The sequence below is a fragment of the Schistocerca serialis genome, chromosome 4 (assembly GCF_023864345.2).
Source record: "Schistocerca serialis cubense isolate TAMUIC-IGC-003099 chromosome 4, iqSchSeri2.2, whole genome shotgun sequence".
Taxonomy (NCBI): Eukaryota; Metazoa; Arthropoda; class Insecta; order Orthoptera; family Acrididae; genus Schistocerca; species Schistocerca serialis.
The window spans coordinates 128,421,975-128,448,061 of NC_064641.1; the positions used below are offsets into that span (position 1 = coordinate 128,421,975).

At 41.4% G+C, this 26,087-nt stretch overlaps 1 protein-coding gene across 1 annotated transcript in view; it reads left to right on the top strand.

The window, feature by feature from the left end:
- LOC126473761 (alanine--glyoxylate aminotransferase 2, mitochondrial-like) overlaps positions 1–26,087 on the top strand; it is a 172,450-nt gene that overhangs the window by 80,292 nt on the left and 66,071 nt on the right. Inside the window, exon 3 of the mRNA XM_050101019.1 lies at positions 9,672–9,856. Within this exon, the coding sequence (XP_049956976.1) occupies positions 9,672–9,856 (185 nt within the window). The remainder of the gene's footprint in view (positions 1–9,671; positions 9,857–26,087) is intronic.

A 26,087-nucleotide genomic window follows, 5' to 3' on the forward strand; every position in this document is an offset into this window, starting at 1 on the left:
CCCCCCCCCAACAGTGTGGAGCACAGCTTGAATGCAGTGGAAGGGGGGCATGTCTAACAGTGAAGGCAGTGAGGGAGATGGCAGTGATGTGATGTGGATGTGGATGTGCTTCTCCAGAGATTGTTGCGGCAGGGACCACGCTGGGAGGTCAACTTGGAACTCTTGTAGGTGGTGTGAGCGAATGGAATGTCAGCTTGCATGTCCTGCATGTGAGGATGGGGCGGTGTGGGAAGATACTGTGTCCCCCGCATGTTCGGCTGGCAGCATTTGAGCTGTAACCCTCCCTAGGGGGGTTACTGTAGCTCAGAGAAGCGTATGGTCGACCCCGCATGGGAGAAGGCTAGAGCCGGCGGTCGACTGTTGAACTAGATCCCCGGTCAGGTGGGACGAGTTGTCTTGCAGCAGGATGAAGATGTGGTTGTCATCGATGAGGATGGTAATGTCCTCCACAAGTTCAAGCAGGACATTGGTTTGCAGAACCAATAGAGGAAGGAGTGGGGAGGCGGTAGAGAGAGAGGGCGAGAACTTGAGGAACAGTATTGATGGTGATGCAGATGCATGTTCTGATGAGGGCTGCAGTAGCAGCTCTGAGGGGTCATAGCTTGAGTGCGAGTCCTCAGTGCTGGGAGGCTGCATAATGCCGTCGGGCATGAAAGACGCTGGGTGGAGGTGTGCCAGTTTCACACGGTGGAGAAGAACAGTGAGTGGTGAACCTTTAACCTGGATGTCCATTGTGTTAGCAGTTCATGAAAGTGCATGAAAGGAGATTGGAGGGCACTTAGGAGCGGGCAGGAGTATGGCTAGATGGGCGGGGGGGGGGGGGGGGGGGGAGATCAGGGTAATCTTTGTAAAATGTGTTTGGATTGGATCCAGCTTATAAAGTCGGGAAGGGTTGGAGGTGTCGGGGGGAGGTAGGCTGTAACAGCTCCCCAGGGAGGACAGGCTTTCACCATAGACAAACTCACTCGTGGTGTCCTTGATATCTGGTTTGTGTAATGATCGTAGGCTGAGAGGTACCCAAGGGAGGGCCTCGGTCCAAAGACTGTCATGACTTCGCAGTGCTGTCTATCAAGTGCGATACACCATTCTACCAGTTCGTTTGCTTGGGGGTGGTAGGCAGTCGTGCAACATTTGCTGAAACAATGCAGCTGACATGTTGGATGAAGAGTGCTGATTCAAACTGCTGGCCCTGGTTGGTGGTGACAGTAGCTGGCCCTGGTTGGTGGTGATGGCAGCGGGGCAGCCGAAGCAGGGTTACCACTGTAGGATTTCTGTTGGGGTTGTGGCCCAAGGAAACACGCTCATTTCTGTAAGACTTGATATATTTGATACAGACATCCACAAAAACAAGTCATACAGTGAACTGGCAAGATGGCATGGGCCATGAGGTTACAGAGTCAAAGAACTTGCAATGGTGGAGATGGGTCGTTCATACTTGTTGATGCCACAATGTATAGACTGTCTCCATAATAGCTGCTGAATATAAGCTGAAAATTACATGACATTAACATTTTCTGTCCTGCTCACCAACTGAGTGTTTGTGTGCCATACCTATTTATAGATATGCATTGTGGATACATTCAGTCTGTTGAAATACTACAGGTTTATTACATGTTAGATAACAGTATAAAAATCAGGGAAACTAAAAGGAACAAAGACACGGTAGACAGTCATGTAAGTTTGTTTAACTGAGATAATAAGAAAAAGGTAAAATAATAGATACTACATTATGGAGGTGATTTTAATTTGTATGCCAATGTCCAAGCCCACCAAAAAGTTTGAAGTAACTGAATTGTTCTAATTGGAGTAACTAAGAACTAATAACCTTATAGAGCAGATGCTGAGAAGCCAACAGGCACAACAGAAAGGCTGCTAAACATGCGAGCTTTTGGCCAAAATGCTTTCTTTTAAAATAGACCACACACACACACACACACACACACATGACCTTTTTCTCTAGCCTCTGAGGCCAGACTGTGAGCAACTGTGCATGATGGGACAAGTAACTGGGTGGCAGAGGAAGGAGGAGGCTGGGGTGGGGAGAGGGTGAGATAGGAGGTTAGGGATGGGGGACAGTAAAGTGCTGCTTGTGGGAGCGTAAAGGGATGAGGTGGGTGAGGACATGAAAGGGCAGCTAGGTGCAGTCTGGAAGTTAGACAGAGGGGTGGGGGATGGGGGGGGGGGGGAGGGGGGGTGCAGAAGGGATGCAGGAAAGGAGAGAAACAGAGGAAGGGACAGAGGACTGTGGATGCATAGGTGGAATAGGAGACTGTGTAGTGCTGGAGTGGAAGCAGGACTGGGGATGAGTGCGTGAACGACAGGGAATAATGAAGGTTGAGGCCAGGGGGGTTTCAGGAATGTAGGCTATATTACAGGGAGTGTTTTCACCTGCACAATTCAGAAAAGCTGGCATTGGTAGGAAGGATCCATATGGCGCAAATGTAAAGCAGTCACTGAAGGGAAGAATGTTGTGTTGGGCAGCATGCTCAGCAATTGGGTGATCCAGCTGTCTCTTGGCCACAGTTTGTCTGTGGCCATTTGTGCGGAAGACAGCCTGCTGGTTGTCAAGCTCACATAGAACCCATAACCCTGGGTTGCAGCTTAATTTGTAGTTCACATAACTGCTTTCACAGGTAGCCCTGCCTCTGATGGGATAAGACTGGAGTAGATGGTGGCGGGAGGATGTATGGGACAGGTCTTGCATCTAGATCTATTACAGGGATATGAGCCATGAGACAAAGAGTTGGGAGCCGGAGTGGAGTAAGGATGGGTCAGGTTATTTTCTAGGTTCAGTGGGTAGCGGAATATCACTGTGGAGGCGTGGGAAGGATAGTGGGTAGGATGTTTCTCTTTCAGAGCATGGTGTAAGGTAGTCAAAACCCTGGTGGAGAGTGTGATTCAGTTGCTCCAGTCCTGGGTGCTGCTGAGCTGTAATGGAATGCTCTGTAACACCATAGCTCTAATGCTCTACTCATCTATTTTTTTTTTGTTTTTTTCATTTAATATTACATCGTTAAGAACCTGTAAATGTTTTTGATTGAATAGATAACACAAAACTGTATACTCTTTTCTTTGTTAAAACTTTGATATTGTGGTTTGTTTCAATGCAAAGTAGTGTATCTGTACTGTAAATGCTTTGTCCCATTTGGAGGGAACAAAACTTACTGTATATAATTGTAATTTTGTGTGAATAATTTTTTGTAGAAGTGTCGATATGTGAAAATGTTCTGTTTTATTTAATGTGTTTGTTTGCTGTTATGTAAACTGCTGACCTTCACTTAGGACTCTTAGTTATTCTGTATGTAAAAGGTGTAGTGGTTCCCCTCGGGAACGGAACTGTGTAGCGCGCGCAAATTGTGGTTGGCCCAGGTGGAAAAGGTGGAACTGATAGTCAGCCGGGGACGAGCCAGCAGTCGGAGACGAGCTACGAGTCCGTGCTCTGCCATGTAAAAGATGCATATTGTGCTGGTTCCGAGAGAGGCTTTTCCTGCTTCTTTCTAAGGCCTCGGATGGATGGATAAATAGCTGGAACTATTCAGGAATTTGTATCTGTCGGCCCCACCAAGAAACGACAGAGTCCAGCAATTCAGTCTGCGAATTCACCTACCAACATGCAGTTGCCACCACGTTGCGCAATCACTGTAACGTAATACTATAATGATGTACAGTGAAGGATCAGCTTAATGGAGGTGTTATTGTGCTCAAATATAAGGTAATTTATATCTGAATTTATGTACCAACCTTGATTTTTCTCCTCATCATAACACCTCTCAGGTTCCTTTCCGTTTGAACTAAAGTAATCACCGAGTGTCCCTACTGAAAGAACTGTTATGACCAATGTTATGCTAATTAATGCCTCTTGAACTTAGTAAAAAGAAAGTTAAAGTTAATGTGGCAAGAGAGTGAGTTAAAATAAATGCTGTTTGCTCAAAATAATTTTCCTATTAAAACTGCTATTTAAAGTGCTGTTGCTAACTTCAATATTAAAAGTTCTTAAGACTGAGACTTATAAGGCAAATGATCACATTATTGTCTGTAGTAAATTCTTAAAAGTGAGCCAGTTCTTGCAATTTGGACAGTATTGTGTTTCGCTGTAGTAAAAGTGAGAAAGCTGCAGTTGTGGAACATTATATATTCAAGTTTGCTAAGTGTTTGTGTATCTTGTGTATTAGAAGTGCATGTTAATAGTAATGTTATAAAGACCATTCACTTTTTGTAAGCCTGAAAGTAATAGGGTGTTTCGGTATCTCTTATAATTTTTGCAAATAGCTTGTGCTGCTCCAGTTGTTAGCTTCAATCTTAAAACATACGTGTGTCAGAGTTCATTGCACTCGCGTGTGGCCAAGTCTAGGTTGTGTTTGTCCATTATAGTTACTTATACCCACTTTCATAAATGAGAACGTTAATCTTTCTCTTGCCTAATTAGGCTGGCGACCGTTTCCCTTATTCTAGAAACAGTATAGCTAGGCAAAATTTTGTTTGTCACTATTCCAATATTTACCTAATTCTGACTTTCATTTCCGATAAGCCACCTCCGTTAGGAACAACACGGTCAATTTAACAAAATTCCTCTCAGAGGGTAACACTGTTCTGTTGCTTTATACCATTATTAATCCAATAAAATACATCCGTTTTACAAATTGCCTTTAGTTTTGTGGTTATGGTATAACAGTAGCAAAAAGGAAGAGTTATAGCTCCTTTGTGGCCGGACAGAGGGACTCTGGGAAGTGGTAGGTGACTGGAAAGATAAAATACGGGAGACCTGTTTCTGTACAAGGCTGGGATGACAATTTCAGTCTGTGAAGGCCTCAGTGAGACCCTTGGTATATTTGGAGAGGGACTGCTTGTCACTACAGATGGAATGGCCTTGAGTGGTTAGGCTTTATAGAAGGGAGTTTGTGGTACGGAATGGGTGGCAGCTGTCAAAGAGGAGGTATTGCTGATGGTTGTTAGGTTTGATATGGCGGAGGTACTGATGTAGCCATCTTTGAGGTGGAGGTCAAAATTGAGGAAGGTGACTTGTTGGGTTGAAGAGGACCAGGTGAAGTGGATGGGGCAAAAGGTGTTGAGGTTCCGGAGGACTGTAGATAGGGTGTCCTCACCCGTGATCCACATTACAAAGATATCATCAGTGAATCTGAACCAGGTGATGGGTTTGGGATTCTGAGTGATTAGGAAGGATTCCTCTAGATGGTCCATGAATAGGTTGCATAGCATGGTGCCATGAGGGTGCTCATTGTTGTGTACTCCAGGTTTGTTTGTAGGCAATGCCTTCAAAGGTGAAGTAATTGTGGGTGAGGATATAGTTGGCCAGGAAGGAGGTTGTAGTTTTGGAGTCAATCAGGCATTAGGAAAAGTTGTGTTCAATAGTAGCAAGGCGATGGGATTTGGGATGTTAGTGTAAAGTGAGGTGGCATCAATAATAACAGATGGCCCAGAAACAGGTTGGCATAGGAGGGTGCTGTGCAGGTGCACATTGCTGCTGTGCTGCGGATTTCTTTGTATATCTTACACTTCAAAGGAGACATAGTTGTTTGTTAGGATAAAGTTTGTGAGGCATATAAGGAATGAGGTAGTGGGTTTGGAGTCTGAAGGGTGCTGGGAAAAGTAGTGTTCAGTAGTGGCGTGACCATGGGCAAGGGGAGTGTTGCTGTTAACGGAAGTGGCATCTGCAGTGATGAGTAGGGATTCAGGAGGTAAAAGTTGGGGATGGTGGAGAGTCAGTGAAAGAAGTGGTTGGTATTTTTGATGTGGGAGCCTAGTTTTGGACAATTGGTTGAAGGTGTAGGTCGATGAGGGGCGAAATTCTTTCAGTGGGCGCACAATAACTGGCTACAATGGGGTGCCCAGGACTCTTGTGTTTGTGAGTTTTGGGGAGCATGTAGAAGGTTGTGTGTGTGTGGGGGGGGGGGGGGGGGGGGAGGAGGATGTCACATGGATAAGGAGGGGAATAGATTCAGGGGAGAGGTTCTTGGGAGGGCCTAAGGCTTTAAGCATGGACTGGAGGTTGTGTTGCACCTCTGGGATGGGATCATTCTGGCAGGGTTTATATGTGGAGGAGTCAGAGGGCTTCTGCTAGGTATTAACAGTGATTTGTAACAACAGTGGATGATTAGGTCAGGATTTGTTTTGTGGTTTTGTATGGCTGTCCTTTCGTCTGCTGAAAGATTGGTGTTCTTAGGAATGGATCTAAGGAAGGATGGTGAGGCCATGTTGGAGGTAAGCAACTCCTGGAAGTTGTGGGGAGGATAGAGATTGGATAGTGGTGTCCCAAGGCGGCAGCAGGGTGTGAGCAGGTTGGATAACTTATAGAGGTGGTGTCTGGAATGCCATTCCATGTGCTGGAGAGCAAGGGATTCAATTTCAGAGATGTGGTGTGTGTAATAGGGATTGCACAATAGCAGTACCTTGCGGAGGAAGCAGAAGTGTTTCTCGGATACCTGTGCCATGGAGATGTGTTTTTGACATAGGAGGTTTGTGAGGGCCAGGGACTGGCAGAATCTGAAAAGATGAAAGTCATTATGAAAGGAAGGGTAGGATGCAGAGAAAGGAATTTTTATGGTTAGGTCATTGGGGGACATTCTACAGTTTAGGCAGCATTTAAAGAATAGGGTGTGAGACTGGGTTTTAGCCAGGAAAAGGGATACTTTATTGAACTGGTGCAGAAAGATGGAGCAGGAATCCATTGTGGCAGGGTTGAATTGGGATAAAATGGGAATGACGCAGAAATGGATAAACGAAGGAGTTGGTGATTGTGAGGGGAGCTGGGCAACAGAAAAAAAACATTTAAAAATACGTATAGACATGCAAAAACGAGCACAAAAACTCATAAAAATAGGCACAGATATATGGAACAACCAAAAAATATGCACAAACTTGTACTTACACATAAAAATGTATAAAAACATGGGAAAAAAGGAATGGATGAGGTATGGGAGTATGTGCAAATTTGGGGTTATTGGTTAGATCGAAGTTCATAAGTTTGTGTGCCATGAGTAGGTGTGGAAAATAAAATGTGGGAATGTGCAAGGATGAGGGAAGAAATGTGAAATCAGTAGGAATAATTATAATTAGTGGTGGAAAGAATTTGGGGCATGAAATATTGCATCAACAATCCGGGTGGTTACGTAGCCACATGTTGTGCATGTATGAAATTTTTGGTACAGTATGGCTGGGAAGTTACTGTGTGTGCTTTTTGGAATACAATGAAAAAAATGTCAGTAAAGAAAGGAAAGAATGGATACTGAGAAGAGCAATGTTTTAAAGTAATGTGACAGCTACATTCTGTCTAAGTTGCCTGCCAGAGATGGTGGTCATGTGTGCTTGGGGTGTGCTTGCTTGTGTGAATGTGTGTGTGTTTTCTTTTCGGAAGAAGGCTTTGACTGAAAGGTAAATGTGTAACAATCTCTTCGGTTGCAAATGTCTGCAACTCAGTGTGCCATCTTTACAGTGAGTAGCAATCTATCCTTTTCCTAAAATAATTTTAGTGTTAACTTTTTTCTTGTCTGGGATTCAGAGTGGGTTTCTGTATTTAGATGCAAAAGTCTTTACCAGGCTTCCACAAAACATGAAGCAAGAATTATGGAATCCTTACAAATGCAAGTGAAGATTTAAAACATGTTATTAGCAACTTCTGCAAATTATATTAAGACCTAGAATAAAAGATCAATGATTCCTATTATGTTAGTGGCAAGGAGTAATATTTACTGTGAACAGGTTTCTATTGCTAAAAATGTAGATAACTATTGTTGTATGAAACATGTAAGTGTGATCATGTAGACATTAAGGTAATATTCAGACTTTCTATTTTTATCTTATTTTATTGGTTTGGTCTATGATAAATTTATCATTTATTTATTTGTATCTTGTCCTTCATATGATATTTGTTTATTCACTATTCGCTCTACACAGCTGTTGTTATAAATGCTGTTCTTATCTATTATTTTCCTAGTTATGAGTCTTTCTAGTATTTTACCACTACTCATTCTACCTTACTTGTTCAATCTTTTGCAACCCTGTAGTTCAAACACTTTCAGATGGTGCACTACTGCACACTAATAATTTCCACTTTTCAGTGCCGTATAAGGCTTTGCAGAATAAAAAGGATCTCACTATTATTTCCCAAATTGTGTAACAGTTAGCTCACAGATTTTTTAAAAATTTTTGTTTCTAATTTCTGTAGATTTTTTTCTTTCTTTGTCATATTTCATAACACTTCTTGCTCTACATCTCAAACTGCTTTACTAGCTTGACTCCAGTTTGCTGATTCTCTTTCTCTTGTTGTCTGTAATTACCATAATTACCATTGCCTTTGTCTTCTTAATATTTATTTACAGTAACCATCTTATTATTGGGTGTTCCTTAATATTGTGTTGAAGTTTCAAGTCATGCTACTCTTTTGGCATCAGTATTCTGTTAGACACAAGGAGGGATAAGAAGAACAAAGAGATATAGCCACTGTATCTGTTAAAATTAAAGGTAAATAATTTCAAATTACATGTGATCTGGGCAAGTGAAGCATGTTAAAGCACCCAATTCCGGGACACAAGGAGGCATGACAGCCCCGGATTGAATTTGCTTTGATTAATGATGAAGAATGGCATGCTGACCAGCCTGGATGTGGTTTTTAGGTGGTTTTCCACATCCCTCTACCTAAATGCTGGGAAGGTTCCCATGTCATACCTCATTTAAATGATGCGCAAACACTTGAAAAACTTTGTCACATTTGACCATACAAAGCACACTAGACACAGACAGAAGGGATACACCAATTCCTCCCCCGGGTGGAAGTTGGGAGGAATGGATAGCTGGCAATAGCTTTAAAATGCCTTTTGTACTGGTGACCACATCACTATAATTGCCTATATTCAGGTACAGTTGGTTCGCCACATAAGTTGGAGAAGCTCCATGTCAGTGCTCTGGCCTGGAAATGGGTGGGTACCAGGCATCAGACAGGAAAAAGAGATAATCTGGGCCTCAGAAACTTCACTGCTTATAGCGTATCTTAGGAATGTTATTTGACAAATAATTTTTCACTGTTAATGAATGCTGTGTATCACACTCCCACCATGTAAATTCGAGACAACTTGAGAAATCAGCTTTCTCACAAAAAAAACAACCCCTCATAAATGGACAGAGAATACTTTCTGATGACACTAAGTGTCCCAAGCATGCCTTGAGATACCAAGATTTCTTCATCAATGAGGCAGTGGAGAATCATATGGGACCTAAACATTTCAACAGTGGAAAAAAGATTGTGACACGAGTTTGACATTGAATCTGGTCCAGATGGCATCGCAATAATTTAGAAGTTGGTACTAGTGATGACATCATCCTCAAATTGCTGCTATTATTAATGACCTTTGAGCTGGAAATACCTGCAAACTGATGAATACTGATTAGCCACTATTTTCGTAACTTCTGAGAGTCAGTTAAGTTTGCTATTGGTGAACATTTACAAATAATGGCAAGGACCACTGTAAATATAATATCAATGTGGCAAAGTTGTAGAGTCAGATATTATATAACAAAGTTGAGGTAGTTATGATCCTTTTCAGACTGAATTTTAATTTCACTCACTTTCTATACCAGAAAGTGTTTTTTCAAGAATATAAATTTTAAGTGAAGAAAGATTGTACTTACAATTAAATTAGTTGATATTTCTGTTCCAGGGTCACAGTTATGGATCAGCAAAAGAAATTCAACAGAAAAATGTTGTTCCTTGCTTAGCTCCTGTGTATAAAGAACCCCTTCTGCTTCACCAGGGGTACAAGCAATGGCTGTTTGACCACAATGGGAAACGATATCTAGATTTATTTGCTGGAATTGCAACAGTCAGTGTGGGACATTGTCATCCGTAAGAGAGCAGTTTTATGTAATCTGTTGTTAAATATTTTTGTATACATTTTGTTTGTATATCCAGCAGCTTAAGTAATCACACATTTTCTCAGCCAACAACAGTGGTATGAACGCAAAACTTCAGGTATGCATTATTTAGTTTCTGGAGTGCGCATGCAAATTTTCTGTATTCTCCAATAGATAGTGTAGCTGCAGTGTTTCAAAATGGCATCTGTTAGTGATGTATATTACAAACAGTGTGTCGTTATTGAATTTCACACTGCAGAGAGAGAATTTGTTGGGTATAGTATTTGAGGTGAGAGTGACACAGATTCCCCTCCTAGCCTGAATATTGATAGAGAGAACATGTCAGAGATACTTGGGCTCCAGGTGACAGCCATGGCTCATGGCCATATGGAGTATGGCCACTGTGGCAAGTGCATGAGGTGGCACTTTCCTGTGATGACTGTTTACCCATATATGTTTACTGATGTACTGCAGCCTGGTGATTTGCAGCCAGTTTCTCAGTTGTCTCTGAAGCCCGAGTATCATGTTGCTGAATAGCAGAGTTTTTTACCTTGCCTGATTAAAGTTTGAGATTTAGTTTTTCTCTTGGATTGTGTCTAACCATTTAGATGACTTGGCTTTGTCGTAGACTTGTGCGTGTGTGTGTGTGTGTGTGTGTGTGTGTGTGTGTGTGTGTGTGTGTGTGTCTTTTTATTTTTATTTTATTTATTTTTTTTCACCTCTTGATTTCTGCTGTCATTCACCAGTAGACCTGCCTGTTTTCGTTCCACCAGTCTTTACGTTGCCACCAGTGCAAGTTATTGTAAACTGTGTTTCTACCTTCATGGAGTAGGATAGAAACATTCACAAACATTTGTGTGCTGTTTATGGAGCATCTACTTATGGACAGAAGTACGGTTATCAGGTGGGCAAAGAGGGTGAGGCCACAACAAGTAAGTGGTTCAGCTGATCTCAAAGATTTCAGCATTTGGGCAGACCATCCAGAGCTGTCACACCTGACAAGATGCAGTTTGCTGATGCAGTGGCATAGCAAGGGTGGGGGGATCAAGGGGTCTGGTCTGTCATGTACTGCAAGCCACTTGCAGAGGAGTGCCAAATGGTCTCCAAGACAAACAAGATTTTCTGGAAAGTATATTATTATTAGAATAAATTCTGTATATTATATATGTGACTCTTCTGTAGGGGTGGGGGGTTGGGGAGGAGCTTTAAAGCGAGTGTCATACCCCGGATGTGGAAGGAGGAGGAGGAGGAGGAGGAGGAGGAGGAGGAGGAGGAGGAGGAGGGGGGGGGGGGCACCAATGAAATGTTGTGCTCTAGGCACCAGTTATGTTTGCTAAGCCATTGTGCTGATGTATGCATCTGTGATGCCCAGAGGCAGCACGATTAATTCTGATGCATATGTGAATACAATAACCAAGCTCAAAAAGCATTTCCAGTGACTTTGGCACCATAACAACCCAGGCGACTGTTTGATTCAGCATGATAATGCCCAGCTTTGCATAAGTTTGAGGATTTCAGAACATATTACCAAACAGATTTGGACAGTATTACCCCATCTACCCTATGGCCCTGATTTAGCTTCCTCAGACTTCCATTTCTTTGGCCATTAAAGGATGCCTTTCATGAAAGACATTTTGAGGATGATGAAGAGGTGATTCACACAGTTAAGAAGTGGCTGTGACCAGAACACACCTATGAGCTTTGCTGGAGGAAGGCCATGGACTGGGAAGGAGATTATGTGGAAAAATAGGGAATGTAGAAGAAACATTATTCCTTCTTGTGTGTACATTTCACTGTGTTCAAATCAATAATTGTTGAAGAAAAAAAGGTGATGCATTAATTCCTGGGTGACACTTTTAATTTGACATAGTTCCTCATTAAGTCAGTGCAATTTATTCGTTGATTTTCAATAGTGTATATTCCACCCATGAAATAAAATTTCAATAGACCTGCGAAATATTCGTCTATGGCCTCTTCATGTCTTTCATACAAAATTTCTTTACATGACCTAATAGGTGAAAATACGAGCAGCCGAACAGAGTGGATATTCCAACAATTTCTTCTTCAGCTCTCTGTTTTCTCAGAACCAAAGCAACTTTGCAGGTAGTTTCATTTTCCTGGTGAAAGACGATCCTTTTGTTTGTTTGTTTGTTTGTTTTGCAATGAGTAAGATTAGGCACTGATCTCACATTTGGGGGAAGGAGGGAAATGGGTGGCAGGATTTAAAATCCCTATCCGCCCAATCAGAAATGGGTTTTTGATTGTTTCCCTCAATAACTTAAGGAAAATCTCAGGGTAGTTTCTTTGAAAAAGATATGCTGATTTCCTTCCCAATCTGAGCTTGTGTTCCACCTCTAATTATGTCATCATTGGCTGGACATTAAACCCTAATCTTAATCTTTTATCATATATTTTCCTTCTGTTAGCCAACAAGACTTGTATGGTACTTGTCTCTTAATGTTAAATCCTTTGCAAAGAAGCCAATAGCAACAGTGTTTTAGTATACCACAAAATAGTGGCTATAGCCTTTCTGGCAGATGAAATTGCTTTCACCTTTTCCTGGGTCAGGCGTCCTGTGTTCTACCCACTACTTTGTTTGCAGTTTTGTTTCTGGAGTGAAGTGGTAGGTAATATTTCATCCACAATAACAAATTGTTGCATAATATCAGTTGAACACTTTCTGAACAATCCAAACATTGCTAAGAAATTTCTTTTACATTTGCTTTTGATCAGCATTCACCAAATGCAGAATATATCTTACACAAAGCTATTCCATCATTAATTGTTCATGAAAAATGCACCATACTCTTTCTTCCAATATGCCTATGGCATCAGAGATTTCATTTACACTATAAAGTGAACATATTTAACTGCCTCATGATACCCGTGAATTAATTAGGAGCCTTTGAGGGGCAAACATACAAACAGATCAGGGGTATGGCCATGGGAACCAGAATGGCTCCTTTCTATGCCAACCTTTTCATGTGTCACTTGGAGGTGGTTCTTCAGGGATCCATAAGTCTTCAGCTCTTGGTCTGGTTTAGATACATTGATCACATTTTTGCCTTATTGACTGTTAAAATTGCTGGAATCTCTAAATATCTTCTCCCAATTAAATTTCATATGGTGCTATTATGAATCTCATGCCACCGTCCTTAATGTTTATCTCATCCTCGCTGAAGGCCAGCCAGCTACACATTTTCAACCATGTTAAACCTACTAATGAAGAACAGTACCTACATTTTGACAGTTGCCATCCTTTACTTGTCAAACGTTCCCTCCCATACAGCCTTGGAATTTGAGGCAAATGTATTTGTTCAGATGCAGAATCTTTACAGTAATACACCACCATTCTCACATCAGCCTTTGGTGGAAGTAATTACATCACCAACCTAGTTCAAAAGTAGATTCCTTGGGACATCACATTCAAAAAAAATTTTGGAGCATACAACTTGTCACTCAGTATTATTCTGGTCTGGAATGTATTAATTAGCTACTTCTTCAAGGCTGTGCTTTCCTAAAATCATGTCCTGAAATGAGATCCATCCTGTCTGAGATGTTGCCCACCACACTTAGAATAGCTTTCCAATGCCCTCCCAATCTCCGCAATATCCCTGTCAGATCCTGTGCTCCTTCAGCACCCATCTCCCTACCCTATGGCTCCTACCCCTGTGACTGTCCCTGCTGTAAGACTTGCCCTATGCATCCTCCTACCACCACCTACCTATTCCAGCCCTGTAACTGGCAAAACATATACTATCAAAGGGAGAGCCACTTGTAAAACAACACTTGTCTTATACCAGCTATTACATAAATACTGTTCAGCCTCTTATATTGACATGAGCACCACCCAGTTATCATTCAGGACGAATGGGCATAGGCAGAGGGTGTATTCTGGCAACACACATGACAGACATGATCTCGGTGCCTGTTTCACCACATGCACCATTTGGATTCTTCCCCCAGACACCAATTTCTGAGAACTCCGCTGCTGGGAAATAGCACTACAACATGTCCTTGGTTCTCGCCACCCACCTGGCCTTAATTTTCGTTAATTCCTTCCTAATCAGAATTTCTAGACAGTAATTAGTCCTTATATCCCTCTGTTTTAGTCTTCTACATCTGTCATTACTGCCCTGTCTATTTTTTGCTCTCCCCCCTCCCACCTCTGTTATATACGATGGACTTAACTTTTCTCTCTTAACTCATACACAATGTTTTAGTGGTAATCCCTGTCTTGTATACTACCATGTCTTCCTCCTTTCAGCTCTCGCGTTTTCAAATCTCATCCAGTGCAGTCATACCCCTTTTTCTAAACCTCTCCAGACCCTTTTCCTTCACTCCTCGTACTTCTCCTTCAACTCTTCTGCCAGAAGAAGGAGCCACTGGCTGCAAAAGCTTGTAAAAGTTAAACCTTTTTGTGTGTGTTTGTGTTCTCCTACCGCCGCTTGGTGACTAATATTATATTTATGACTGTAACTGCTGTTTTCCAACTATGATTGATTATTGGCAAGAAGCCTCTTTAGGGAAGTAAAAGTGCTCTGAGGTTCTAGACTCTCTGTACAATTGTTTCAAAAGTTGTCTAGAAAATGCTCTTTGAGAGGACACCATATATTATTACATGTTTCTGCACAATTAACACTTTTTTTGTCAATGGTCACCATAGAATATGTATGGCCTAGAGGCAAAGCATGTGCCCAGAAACTGGAAGGTCACGTGACTGAATCCCAGTTGGATCATGGAATCTTTCACTTGCCATTAACCTTGCCTTCATCTCTTCATGATACAAAATTTTCACCAGGAATAACATATGGTTCAAATTTGATGTTAAACTGCAGGTCCCCTTTCCTCAGAAGGATTACTGGGATTGGGTAAGGACACGAAATCACTGAAGTGGCATCCAATAGAAAGATTTTGTGCAGCTGCTGAATTATAGGAAAGTATTATTATTATTATTACCTGCCATTACTTATAACACAAAAGCTGCTGAGCTTAGATGTTCTCATATCTTGCCTGGTTAGTTCTTTGACTCTATTGAGGAAAATGTCAACATTATCGATGCAAACAGATTGCAGGGTGCCACAAACCATGATAGGCTGTGCCTACAGCTGCTCACCTGAGCACACCACCTAGGAGCTTAAAAATATTCATAAACAGAGGCCGGGAACACCACAGTTACATCTTTCACCAAATTAAGACTGTACACATAACCCTCAAGACACAGTGTTGGAAACTGGCTACCTGCTATTGTTTTGGATTTTCAATGCCTCTAAGGACTGCTTATTGCTCTACTGAGTATGACTTTGCAATGACTTAAGACCATCTGATACTATTCTTCCAGCGCCAAGTTTGCTCACTCACACCATCCCAACTCATTCAGGTTTTTTGTTATCTTTCAGTGTTCTGTGGCAATTTCATTGTGTACTAATAAACACTGTGCACATTGGTCGCAGGAACCCAAGTGAGCATGTACAAAAATGGTAACTAGAATTCTGGCTACAATTCAAGGCAAGGATACAGGACTCAAACACGGCATGCATTCAGTGGAGGCAAAAATGGATCCAGAGTTTTTTTTAACTGTGACAGCTGCAACAGTAATAAAAGCTGCAGCAACAGGCTCACTTGGGACAGTGGACAGAGTCTCAAGCCAAGTTGTTTCAAGCCAAGCTGAAGCAAGCAGCTCCTGCTTCAAGCAGTGGAGTCAATACACCAGCTGCCACCATTCCATCCTTTCAGCCAGATGCTAAGGAATGGGAGAGCTGTAGCTAATGCCTCTCGCTGCACTTCCAGGCATTTGACATGTCTGATATACCATTACAACATGCATGTCTTCTACCTACTAATCTGAAATTGTTAAATTTGCTTCACAAACTTTGGCCCTTAGTAGAGCCAGAAACTTAAGAATTTTCAGAGGTTTGCACATTATTTCCTTCATAGTATGAACAAAAGTGTCGTGTAGTAACAGCAAAATTAGATTTTTTTTCAGTGTCACAAATGCAATAATCAGTCATATGCAGCAAGGGCAGCTGAATCTCAAGGTGCTTCTCATACATGATGTTTGACGTGTAATAACTAGAATTGTTATCAACAGTAGTCAAATTCTCTTGAGTGAGAAGTAATCATTTGGTTCACTCCTAACCAGGATGTGATTTTAGACAACCCAATCCCAGACAACGTTATCCCAGTTCCTAAAGCTTATGAAGTCTCATGTCAGACCAGTACTCATTTGAGGAACAAGATATGTCTTCTATCAAGAGCTCATCCTTTTCCAATCAAAAAGCTGCAGACTAGGGACTCGGGCTGCTCATTTTCTAGTATTGACAGCACTGTGTCTTCCCTTCAAACTTCATCTTGTTTCCACATTAAATCACAAAACTGGGATTCGGATCACTTATTCCTTAGCAGAGACCACACTAAGCAAGTTTGCCATTCTGCACTTCACAGAGCACATTCGAATAACCAGTCTTCTCCACCCATTTCAGATTCAGTCTAGTCCCCTCCCACAGTTGTCCCCTGCCCAAGAGCCCACCATGTTATTGCACTCACCTCCAACAGCAGTGTTCTCATTAACATTTATGCTACTTGAATGCCATACTTGGCCAAGTCATCATTATTGTCTGCAGCTCCCTCATACGTCCTTCTGCACCGTGGCACAAACAAAAAAAGTTCATGTCATCTTTTCTTTTATGGTGCAACTGCAGAAAATATGATTCACACTCACCATTTTTGACTGCCTGGTTATGTTTCAAGTGAATATAGGTGCTTCCATGTATCTTATAAAATGACACTTTTGCATAGATTGGGTCGGTATCAGCTCGTAATGAGCAACGGCTGAGTGTGCATCCTCCTCCATGGTCATTGTGAAGTGGTGGCCTGCTTCAAGAACATCAACAGAAGTTTTACGTCATTGCTTCAGACCATGCTCAAAATATTTTTGGTCTCAACACTTTGCATGCCTATGGCTTTCAGCTTGACAATTCCGTAAACATGAATTCCCTTGTCCAGGCACAATTACCAGCTGCAATCCAGTATAGCTGTTGACTGCAGCATGCTACTGGATGCCTTGTGGCTGGTGGTGCAACATCTGATGTCTAGCAGTCACCTACATACACAGTGGGCACCATTAGCTGGACCTGCACATACATCCGGGACCCTTGATGGGCAGTCAGTTGGGATCACATGAAGTTCAGCATTCAAGCAAATAGGGCATGCCTGGTGCAGCATGCAAATTAGCTCCTTCCTCCAACAATGTTCACCAAGTTGGCAACAATCCAGCCTCCTCCAGTATTTGTTCCAGACAGGTACCTCTTCTGGTGTCTTCCGAGGACACCACCACCTATGAAAGCAATGCTGCTGAGGTACGAGACAGCATGGTGTTCCCTGGATATCACACTTCCAGCTATTCAACGCAATGGACATCCCATCACCTCTGGACATGGAGATGGATGAGCCACTTCCAAACTACTAACCACCACTGGACGTGGTGTTGCAGCCTTCTTTGGTGGAACCGTCAGGCGGAACACCTGCTTACACCCTTCCTTGTCCAGCTCATCACCTCTGTACCTGCTCCAAACATTTTAGGCTGTACTGACAGACCTTGGTGGGAGGGATCTTGTATCTCAGCCATATGGCAACACCACTTCTGCTAACAAAAAAAATTGACATTGTCAAACGAAAAAGGTTGCAAGGCCCAGCATCTCATGATAGGTGGCACTCTTGGTGACTCACATGGGAATGCCACCGAGAGGCCAAACTGCCTTTATAAGCAGCCAGGAGCTCCAGTCATGTTGTTCACTGAGTGAAGACTATACACATAATCTTTGAGACATGCTATTGGAACCTGGCTGCCTGTTACTGATTTGTACTTTGGATTGTTCCAAGGACTGTGCTGATTACTGTTTTGAGACAACTTATGGACTTTCTGGTATCATTTTTCCACTGTCAAGTTTGATCGTTCACACTGACCCAGCACATTCAGGTCTTTTTTGTGGACTGTCAATTGTTCTCTTTCAGTCTCATTCTGCACTAATAAATGTGGCACTGAGAACTGGCACTGAGAACCATAAGAGTCCAAAGCACAGACACAGTTTTGAGAAAAATAGATATTTGTGGATATCAGATTTGTAGACAACCCACCAAGCTCACAGGCCTGACTGGTTTTTTAACCCAGTCTCAACACCCTATATTTCCCATGAGAAAATGATGTACCCACTTTAGTTTATGAAATATTTATTAATATTTAGAATTATATTTATTATTAATGTTAATTCAAAAAATTTCCATATATAGGCTAGTGACAATAGTGTATTTTGACAGTTGTCAAGTTTGTAATTAATGTGAAACTAGAATCAGAACATAAGAACAGATACTAAATGCATAAGATACTGAATTACAACCTATTCAAACACTTCATGATCCTTGTCATCATCATTTTCATAAAGCACAATCTGTGGTGTGAGGTTTGGATAAACTGTCAATGTACCTCAAATTATGAAGTAGATGTGTAGACATTGAATTACATTGCAACCCTACATAACAACTGAGCAGTGCAGAGAGACAAAATTATGCTTTGTGCTTTGGACCCATATGGAAATGAATACCCGAGAAATTGGTGAGGCAGCTTTTCATGGATGTTCATACAAACAATGTGGGCTTGCAGATACAGATAGATCTGGTTTACCGCAAGACCACCAGATATCAGGAGCAAGCATACGTGCTACAATCTCAAAATCAATGACAGTGTGCATTAGGTCCTTACGGTTCTCAGTGCAGTGACACATGCAAAGTCGCTTGAGTTCTCAGTGCAGTACCACATGCAAAGTCGCTTGCAAAGTCAGGAAGTTGCTAAGTTGGGAAGCAAGGAGGGGAACAATCAGACGCTGTGCTCTGTGATCGCTGGAACCTGAACAAGCGTGTATGAAAGATAATGATTTCTGGTTCAGATTGTTAACAACATGAACAAGTAAGAATTTAAAACAATCCATTTAAAAAGAAAAATTCACTTGAGAGATAACGGCTGTCAATACTTAACTTCAGGAGGTGAAATTCTAAGTACTACTGATTGACACTTGTAAACGTAGGAAAAACTATCATAGCTTTTGTAGCTTTTAGTTGCTATGGAGGAAAGGGTGTGGGTTGGGGATGATTAGAAAAGAGGCAGGTTACCTAGCCCCTAGGTTGAGAGGGATCCTCCTATTGTGAGGGTGAGGCAAGACAAAGATGAAGACAGAAGCATCACAAAGAGTAGAAGCTCAAACACAGTCAATGGATAACCATGATATGGCTTCATTCTGGCAATGCTAGAACGACAGAGTGAGAGGTAAAGATAGAGTAAGAGTAAGGGAAATGAGAAATGAAATGAATTAGATCAAAGATCAAGGAGGAAAGTGGAAAAGGAGAGGGGGATCAGAGAAAGTGTGTGTGTGTGTGTGTGTGTGTGTGTGTGTGTGAGTGTGAGTGTGTGTGTGTGTGTGTGTGTGTGTGTGTGAGAGAGAGAGAGAGAGAGAGAGAGAGAGAGAGAGGGGGGGGGGGGGGGGAGGGGGGAAGGAGAGGGGGCATGAAGATAAAAGGAAAAGTAAAAGAGCACATTGCAGAGGGCATAAGTAGAGAAATACTATCAAAGTGCAGAAAAGAAAAGAGAAAGACAAGAGGGGAGTGTGTTCATGCAGGCTAAGCCCAGGAGTGTGGCAGAGTGGCAAGATGCAACAATATGTTGCAGAATGAACTCCTGTCACTAGAGTTCAGAGACTCTAGTACCAGTTGGGATTATCCAAATGATGCATGTGGTGCAGTCAGCACTCAGGTCCCTTAAGTCATGCTGTACAATATGCTCAGGAACTCAGTATTGAGTTTCCCCAAGGTGGACAGTTCTTCTTTGTCCATTCATTTGATAATTAGTTTAATTGTGGGCTGTCTTATATAAAAAGCTGTGCATTGAATACGTGTTAACTGAAAACCAGCATGAATGATTTCATATGTTGTTCTGTCTTTCAAGTTGTTGTGTTTTGCAGTGGTGACGCTTGAGTATGTGATAGTGTGTGGGTACATGGGGCACGTTTTACGGCAGGAACAGTTTACTCTTCCCTCCATGAGAAAGGAATTAAGAATTCCAACCAGCAGGATGTTTCTTTTTCCACTTTAAATGTTGTAATAGCCTCTTCTCCTTCCAAATATGTAGACCAGTTCAGAGCGTGCCACAATTGTTTTGCAGTATCTATTACTTGAATTTTGAGGATTCATTGGTTGATTAAGAACAAAAGCACCATGATACAATTGGACTTGAAATTTTTATTAATACTTTTTCATCTCACAGTTTCACACCATCTATTCTACATCTATACTCTGCAGACAACCAAGAGATGCAGGACAGAGGGTACGTCCTATTGTACCAGTTACTGGAGTTCCTTCCCATCCCATTCATGTATGGCACGTGGGAGGAATGATTGTTTTAATGTCTCTGTGCATGCAGTAATTACTCTAATCTTTCCTCACAATCCCTACGTGATTGATATATAGGGAGTTATAGTATATTCCTAGAGTAATCTTTTAAAGCTGGTTCTTGAAACTTCATTAATAGACTTTCTCAGGATAGTATGCCACTAAACCACTGTGTAAATGCAAAGCAACTTACCTATGGAGATTTATACTGAATACTGGATACACTACAGAGAATGATTCAAACATTAAACTGAGAGCAAAGAAGAGATTGAATAGAAGTGCCATTGGTACGCAGCACTAGTTGCCATGTGTATACTCATGCTTTGTTGCCACAGTTAATCACCTTCCGACACTGTTGATATAAATGAATGTGTTCTACTGTACTAATGATTATAGATATTAAACTACATATCTTACAATGTGTCTATCAACAGTACTTAGAATTTGACCTCCTAAAGGTAATTTACAGCCTCCTTGTAACTTTAAAGCAGCGTGTCACTTTAACAGATTACTTGACAGGAAGCGAACTAAACTCATGATAGGGGAATGTAACATATTAAATATCATAAGGTTCAGTAAGAATCCAGCTTTGTCCTTAATCTGCATAAATGACCTTCCAATGACTTAAATAGACGGTTTGAAAATTGTAAATTTTTGCTGATGATGATACAAGCATACTAATTAATTCCCCAATCTCAACCATACCAAACAAAGCTCAGATTACAGCTGAATTGGCAGACAGCTAGTTTACAGCAAACAAATTAAAACTTAATTTCCCAGAGACTCATATTAAGCAATTTCAAGCAAGTAAAAATAGCCTACTGTTACTAGAAATAAACATTGATGGTTATATACTAAATAAAAGTCTGTGTCTAAATTTTTGTGGAGGTCTCCTGGATAATATAATAAAATGGAATCAACATATAGTTAGTTTCATGAAGAAGTTCAATTTGGCATGTTTTGCTCTCATACCTTTCATAGTGTTCGCTTGAAAACAATACAGTTAGCTTACCTTGCACATGTCTACTATCCGTTGTCTTAGGGAACTACCTTCTGGGCCAATGCTGATAAAGGAAATCCAAGACATAAAAATAGCTTACATACAGACTTTGTTGTCACATTTAGAGATTAGTGTTGAGTCCACCATCTCGGTTTACAGCTCTCAGCGTATGCAATGCAAGAAACTGTGAATCATTGCAGACCCAAATTAAAATAAAAAATACCTTGTTAGTCACTTCTGCAAACTAATTATATACAGTGAAGGGTTGAAGAATCCTCTAATTGCTTGATAAGTAGTAATGTTTGTTGCAAAGAAGCCTCTATTGCTTCTGGTTTAGTATCAGTATAATTATGTTGATATTAAGTTAGCAGTAGGAGATTAACGGCAACTATTTAATATAACTGCGTGAGGAGCAGCTTATTTGGAAACATAGAATTTCTTTCTAATTATACAGTTATACGAAAAATGAAATTAATATTGGATATGTTCCAATGAAGCATAATAGGACCTCCAGTGTTCTCAATATACATAAATTATTTATCAGATAGAATACTGAGCACAGTAAGATTGTTCGCTGACAATGCTGTTATTTACAGGAAAGTGTCATTATTCAGTGACTGTAAGTAAATGCTAAATATTTGGAAAGCAAACTAAAGAAAAGGCATGATTGCAGTTCAAGAAAAAATAGATGATTTATTCAAAAGAATGAGGTACACAAATTGAGCAAGTCAGTAACACAATGGTCCACCTCTGGCAGTTATGCAAACAGTAATTTGGCTTAGCAATGATTGATAGAGGTGTTGGATGCCCTCCTGAGGAATATCATGCCAAATTCTCTCCAATTGGTGCATTAGGTCATCAGAATTCTGAGCTGGTTTGAGGGCTATGCCAATAATGCTCCAGATATTCTCAACTGAGGAGGGAGCTGGTGATCTTGCTGGCCAAGATAGGGTTTGGCAAGTATGAAGCCAAGCAGTAGAAACTCTTGTTATGCAGGCAGGTATTATCTTGCTGAAGTATGAGTCCAGTATGGCTTGCCATTATGTGCAACAAAGCGGGGCATAGAAAATGTTGACATGCTGCCGTGCTGTAAGGGTGCTGCGATAGGCAACACAAGGGGTCCTGGTATGAAATGAAGTGGCACCACAGATCATCACTACTGGTTGTTCGGCCATCTGGTGGGTGACAATCAGGTTGGTATCCCACTGCTGTCCAGTGCACCTCCAAACATGTCTTCACTTGTCATTGGGTCTAAACGCAAAGTGAGACACCTCACTGAAGACAGTTCTACTCCAGTCCATAAAATTCCAGGCCGAAGACATGTCTGGAGACGGCCTGGGCAGCAGTGGGATGCTAATGTAACTGTCGCCCACTGTACAGCCCTACAACCAGGAGTGACAATCTGGGATGCCATTTCATTTCATAGCAGGAGCCCTATGGTTGTCATCCACAGCACTCTTACAGCACAGCAGTATGTTGATGATATTCTACGCCCAGTTTCATTGCACTTCATGGAAACCCATCCTAGGCTTACATTTCAACAAGGTAATGTCTGCCCACACATCGCAAGAGTTTCCACTGCTTGTTTTTAGATTAGAGATTAGATTCAGTTTTCGTTCCGTGAACCCAAAAATGAGATGATTCTCATGGGTGTGGAGCAAGTCAGAAAGTATAACATAAAAAAATATCTGATTATAATACTCACTATCCTGATCATTTGTCAGGAGATTGCCAAAATAGGTGAATACATTGGAACTGCTAATATTTACAGAATTAATATACTGTCAGAATGAAACATAGTTATGCACTTTTAATAAAGTTAATACGTAAAATACCCAATCTTGACTGTTGTGACCAAGTGCTGTCAAAACTGAAATCCAACACACATTTTTAATTAGGCCAATCTAACAATCCTTGTAAAGATATTCACCTGTAGAGTAGAAGGAGTTGCCTATCAAAAAGTCTTTCAAACTCTGTTTAGATTGTGCTTTATCTAAAACCAAGTTTTTTATGGTTGCTGGGAATTTATTGAAAATGTGCTTTCCTGAATATTAGACCCTTTCTGCACCAAGGTAAGTGATTTTAGGTCTTTATATAGATTGTTCTGATTCCTGGTATTGGTACTATGTGCTTGCAAAACCCTAATGAGTCCAGCAAGGTTGCCAGATCTCTCCCCAATCGAGAATGTTTGGAGCATTAAGGGTTGGGCCCTCAAACCATCTCGGGATTCTAACAATATAATGCATCAATTGGACAGAATATGGCATGATTGTTCCTCAAGAGGCCATCCAACAACTCTGTTAATTAGTGCCAAGTCAGGAAACAGCTTGCATAAAGGACGGAGATTGATTGACATGTTACTGGCTTTCTCAATTTGTGAAGCTCATTCTCTTGAATAAATCTTCCAGTTTTTTTGAAATTGTAATTATTTGTTTGCCTATAAAAGTACATCACATCTACCAATTTCCATTCCATACCAATAATTCTTCATTGTGTAGTTATGTTTTTTGTCTTTGTGTATTATCACTATGTGCAATAAATTGTACTTCTAGAATGAGATTTTCACTCTGCAGCGGAGTGTGTGCTGATATGAAACTTCCTGGCAGATTAAAACTGCGTGCCCGACCGAGACTCGAACTTGGGATCTTTGCCTTTTGCGGGCAAGTGCTCTACCATCTGAGCTACCAAAGCATGACTCACGCCCGGTACTCACAGCTTTACTTCTGCCAGTTCAAGTCTCGGTCGGGCACACAGTTTTAATCTGCCAGGAAGTTTTAAATTGTACTTCTCTTTAAATGTGGATAAATGTAAGATAATGTCTATAATGAACAGAAAGAACCCAATATTATCTGATCTGAAGATTAGTGGTGAACATCTTGAGCAGATCAAATCATATAATTATGTATTGGCAAAACTAAGGAGTGACATAAAATGGGAAGGCCACATTGAATTACTACTGGGGAATGTAAATGGAAGACTTTGATTTATTGTAAGGATTCTGGGAAAATGCTGATTATCTGTGAAGGAAATCACATAGAAGGCACTAGGGTGACCTTTTCTAGAGTACTGTTCCAATGTTTGGAGTCCTTATCAAGTAAACAGGACAACAGACATCAAGTAAAGTCAGGGACGTACTGCTAGTATCACAACAATTCGGTATAGTCCACATTAAAGTGTAACAGAATGTTCAGTAATTTAAATATGAATCCTTGGAAGGGAGATGATATCATTCATGTGTAACCCTGTTGCGTAATTTTGGAGAACCTGTATTCAAAGAAGGCAGCGAATGTCATGCTGATGCCATTGCATATCTCACACAGACATCTTGAGAATAATCCATGCGCTGTGCAGTGGCCTGTGTAGTAAACAGTGTGTCCCAGGAGGAATCGACAGTATTGAGGGATATGACAGGAACGATCGTCTGAAGTGTGGGGACTCGACCAGCACGACTCCCAAAGACATCATCTCTGGTTATCGAGTGGCACTGGGTAGATACTCTCTGCCAGTCTAGTTTGGACCCAACCTGCATTATATTAGGATATTTGGTCTGTTATGTAAATAAAGTAGTGAACTCTAATGTATGAATTCATGTCATATCATATTGCACTTGTCCTTGCCGGAGTTCCTACATTGGTACCTCACTGACTACCTCATCGCACCATATTTTCTTGCTTTACTACTGAACCAGTTGCCATGCAACAACAATGCAACCAGTATCGCACTCTGCCACTACATGTTTCACATGAACAGACAGTGATTTTGCTGCATCCTTGTTTTATGTGTCACACTATGACTTAGAACCTTCATGGGCAACACATCAGCTTGTGTTCAGACCTGAAACAACGATACAACTGCATAGTGTGTTGACCACCGATTGCATCTACAGTGTTCCTCCATCAGTGTACAAGAAATTGCTTGTATGGATATGGAGATATAAATGACATGTTTGGTGCTCCACAGTGGCACTTTCAACACTCTCCATGAGACTTAAATTCAGCTATGAAGTGTCATTACAGTGCCAGAGAGAGATACACTACCCATCTAGTATGACCGTATGCTCTTATTGACGCTATTGTTTTGGCTGCACTGCATTCAGACAGTAAACATTTTCACGGTCGTACGTTTCAACCAGTTGAACAGGGTCGGATGTCATTTTCTGCCCTACTATTTTGTACAATCAACAATGCTGTCAACAGTGGTGGCCATCTTGTCTTGCTGCAACCTCCAGTCGCCTCACAACTGCAAGAACCTGAACTCATGTGAATTCACCGACCATATCACCTTTGTCACGATGCTATCCCAGCGGGCCGAAGTATCACAACTTTGCCCAATGACTGCTGTGGCAGTTGGCCATGAAATCACACCCCCATCTGAATGACACCAAGACAAGGTAACTCAGCCCAATCACCACCTCACAAGGGAAGACACTTCCCTATAGCAGCTGCTGGATGACATAACAACTTGTCATGCAGGGGATGCCAATTTCATGCCACATGATTCCACCTGTGTTTCAGCTCTTCTGCACAGAAGTGCCAATGGCCACACACATTTCGCCACCATGTTGCGCAACTCGCATTGTGTACACTGAATCACAGATGCTACTGAAGGCACCTACCTACCAGATAAGACAATACCCTCAACAATGTCTTACTGCAGTTTTGGCACCTCCTAGAGAACAATGTTACTGCATTAAACAAGATGTTCCAGCAGCATACCATGGTTCCACTGACGTCTGGTGGGCGACTTGTTACAGAGAAGCAGCTATCACCACAACATCTGTTCCCTC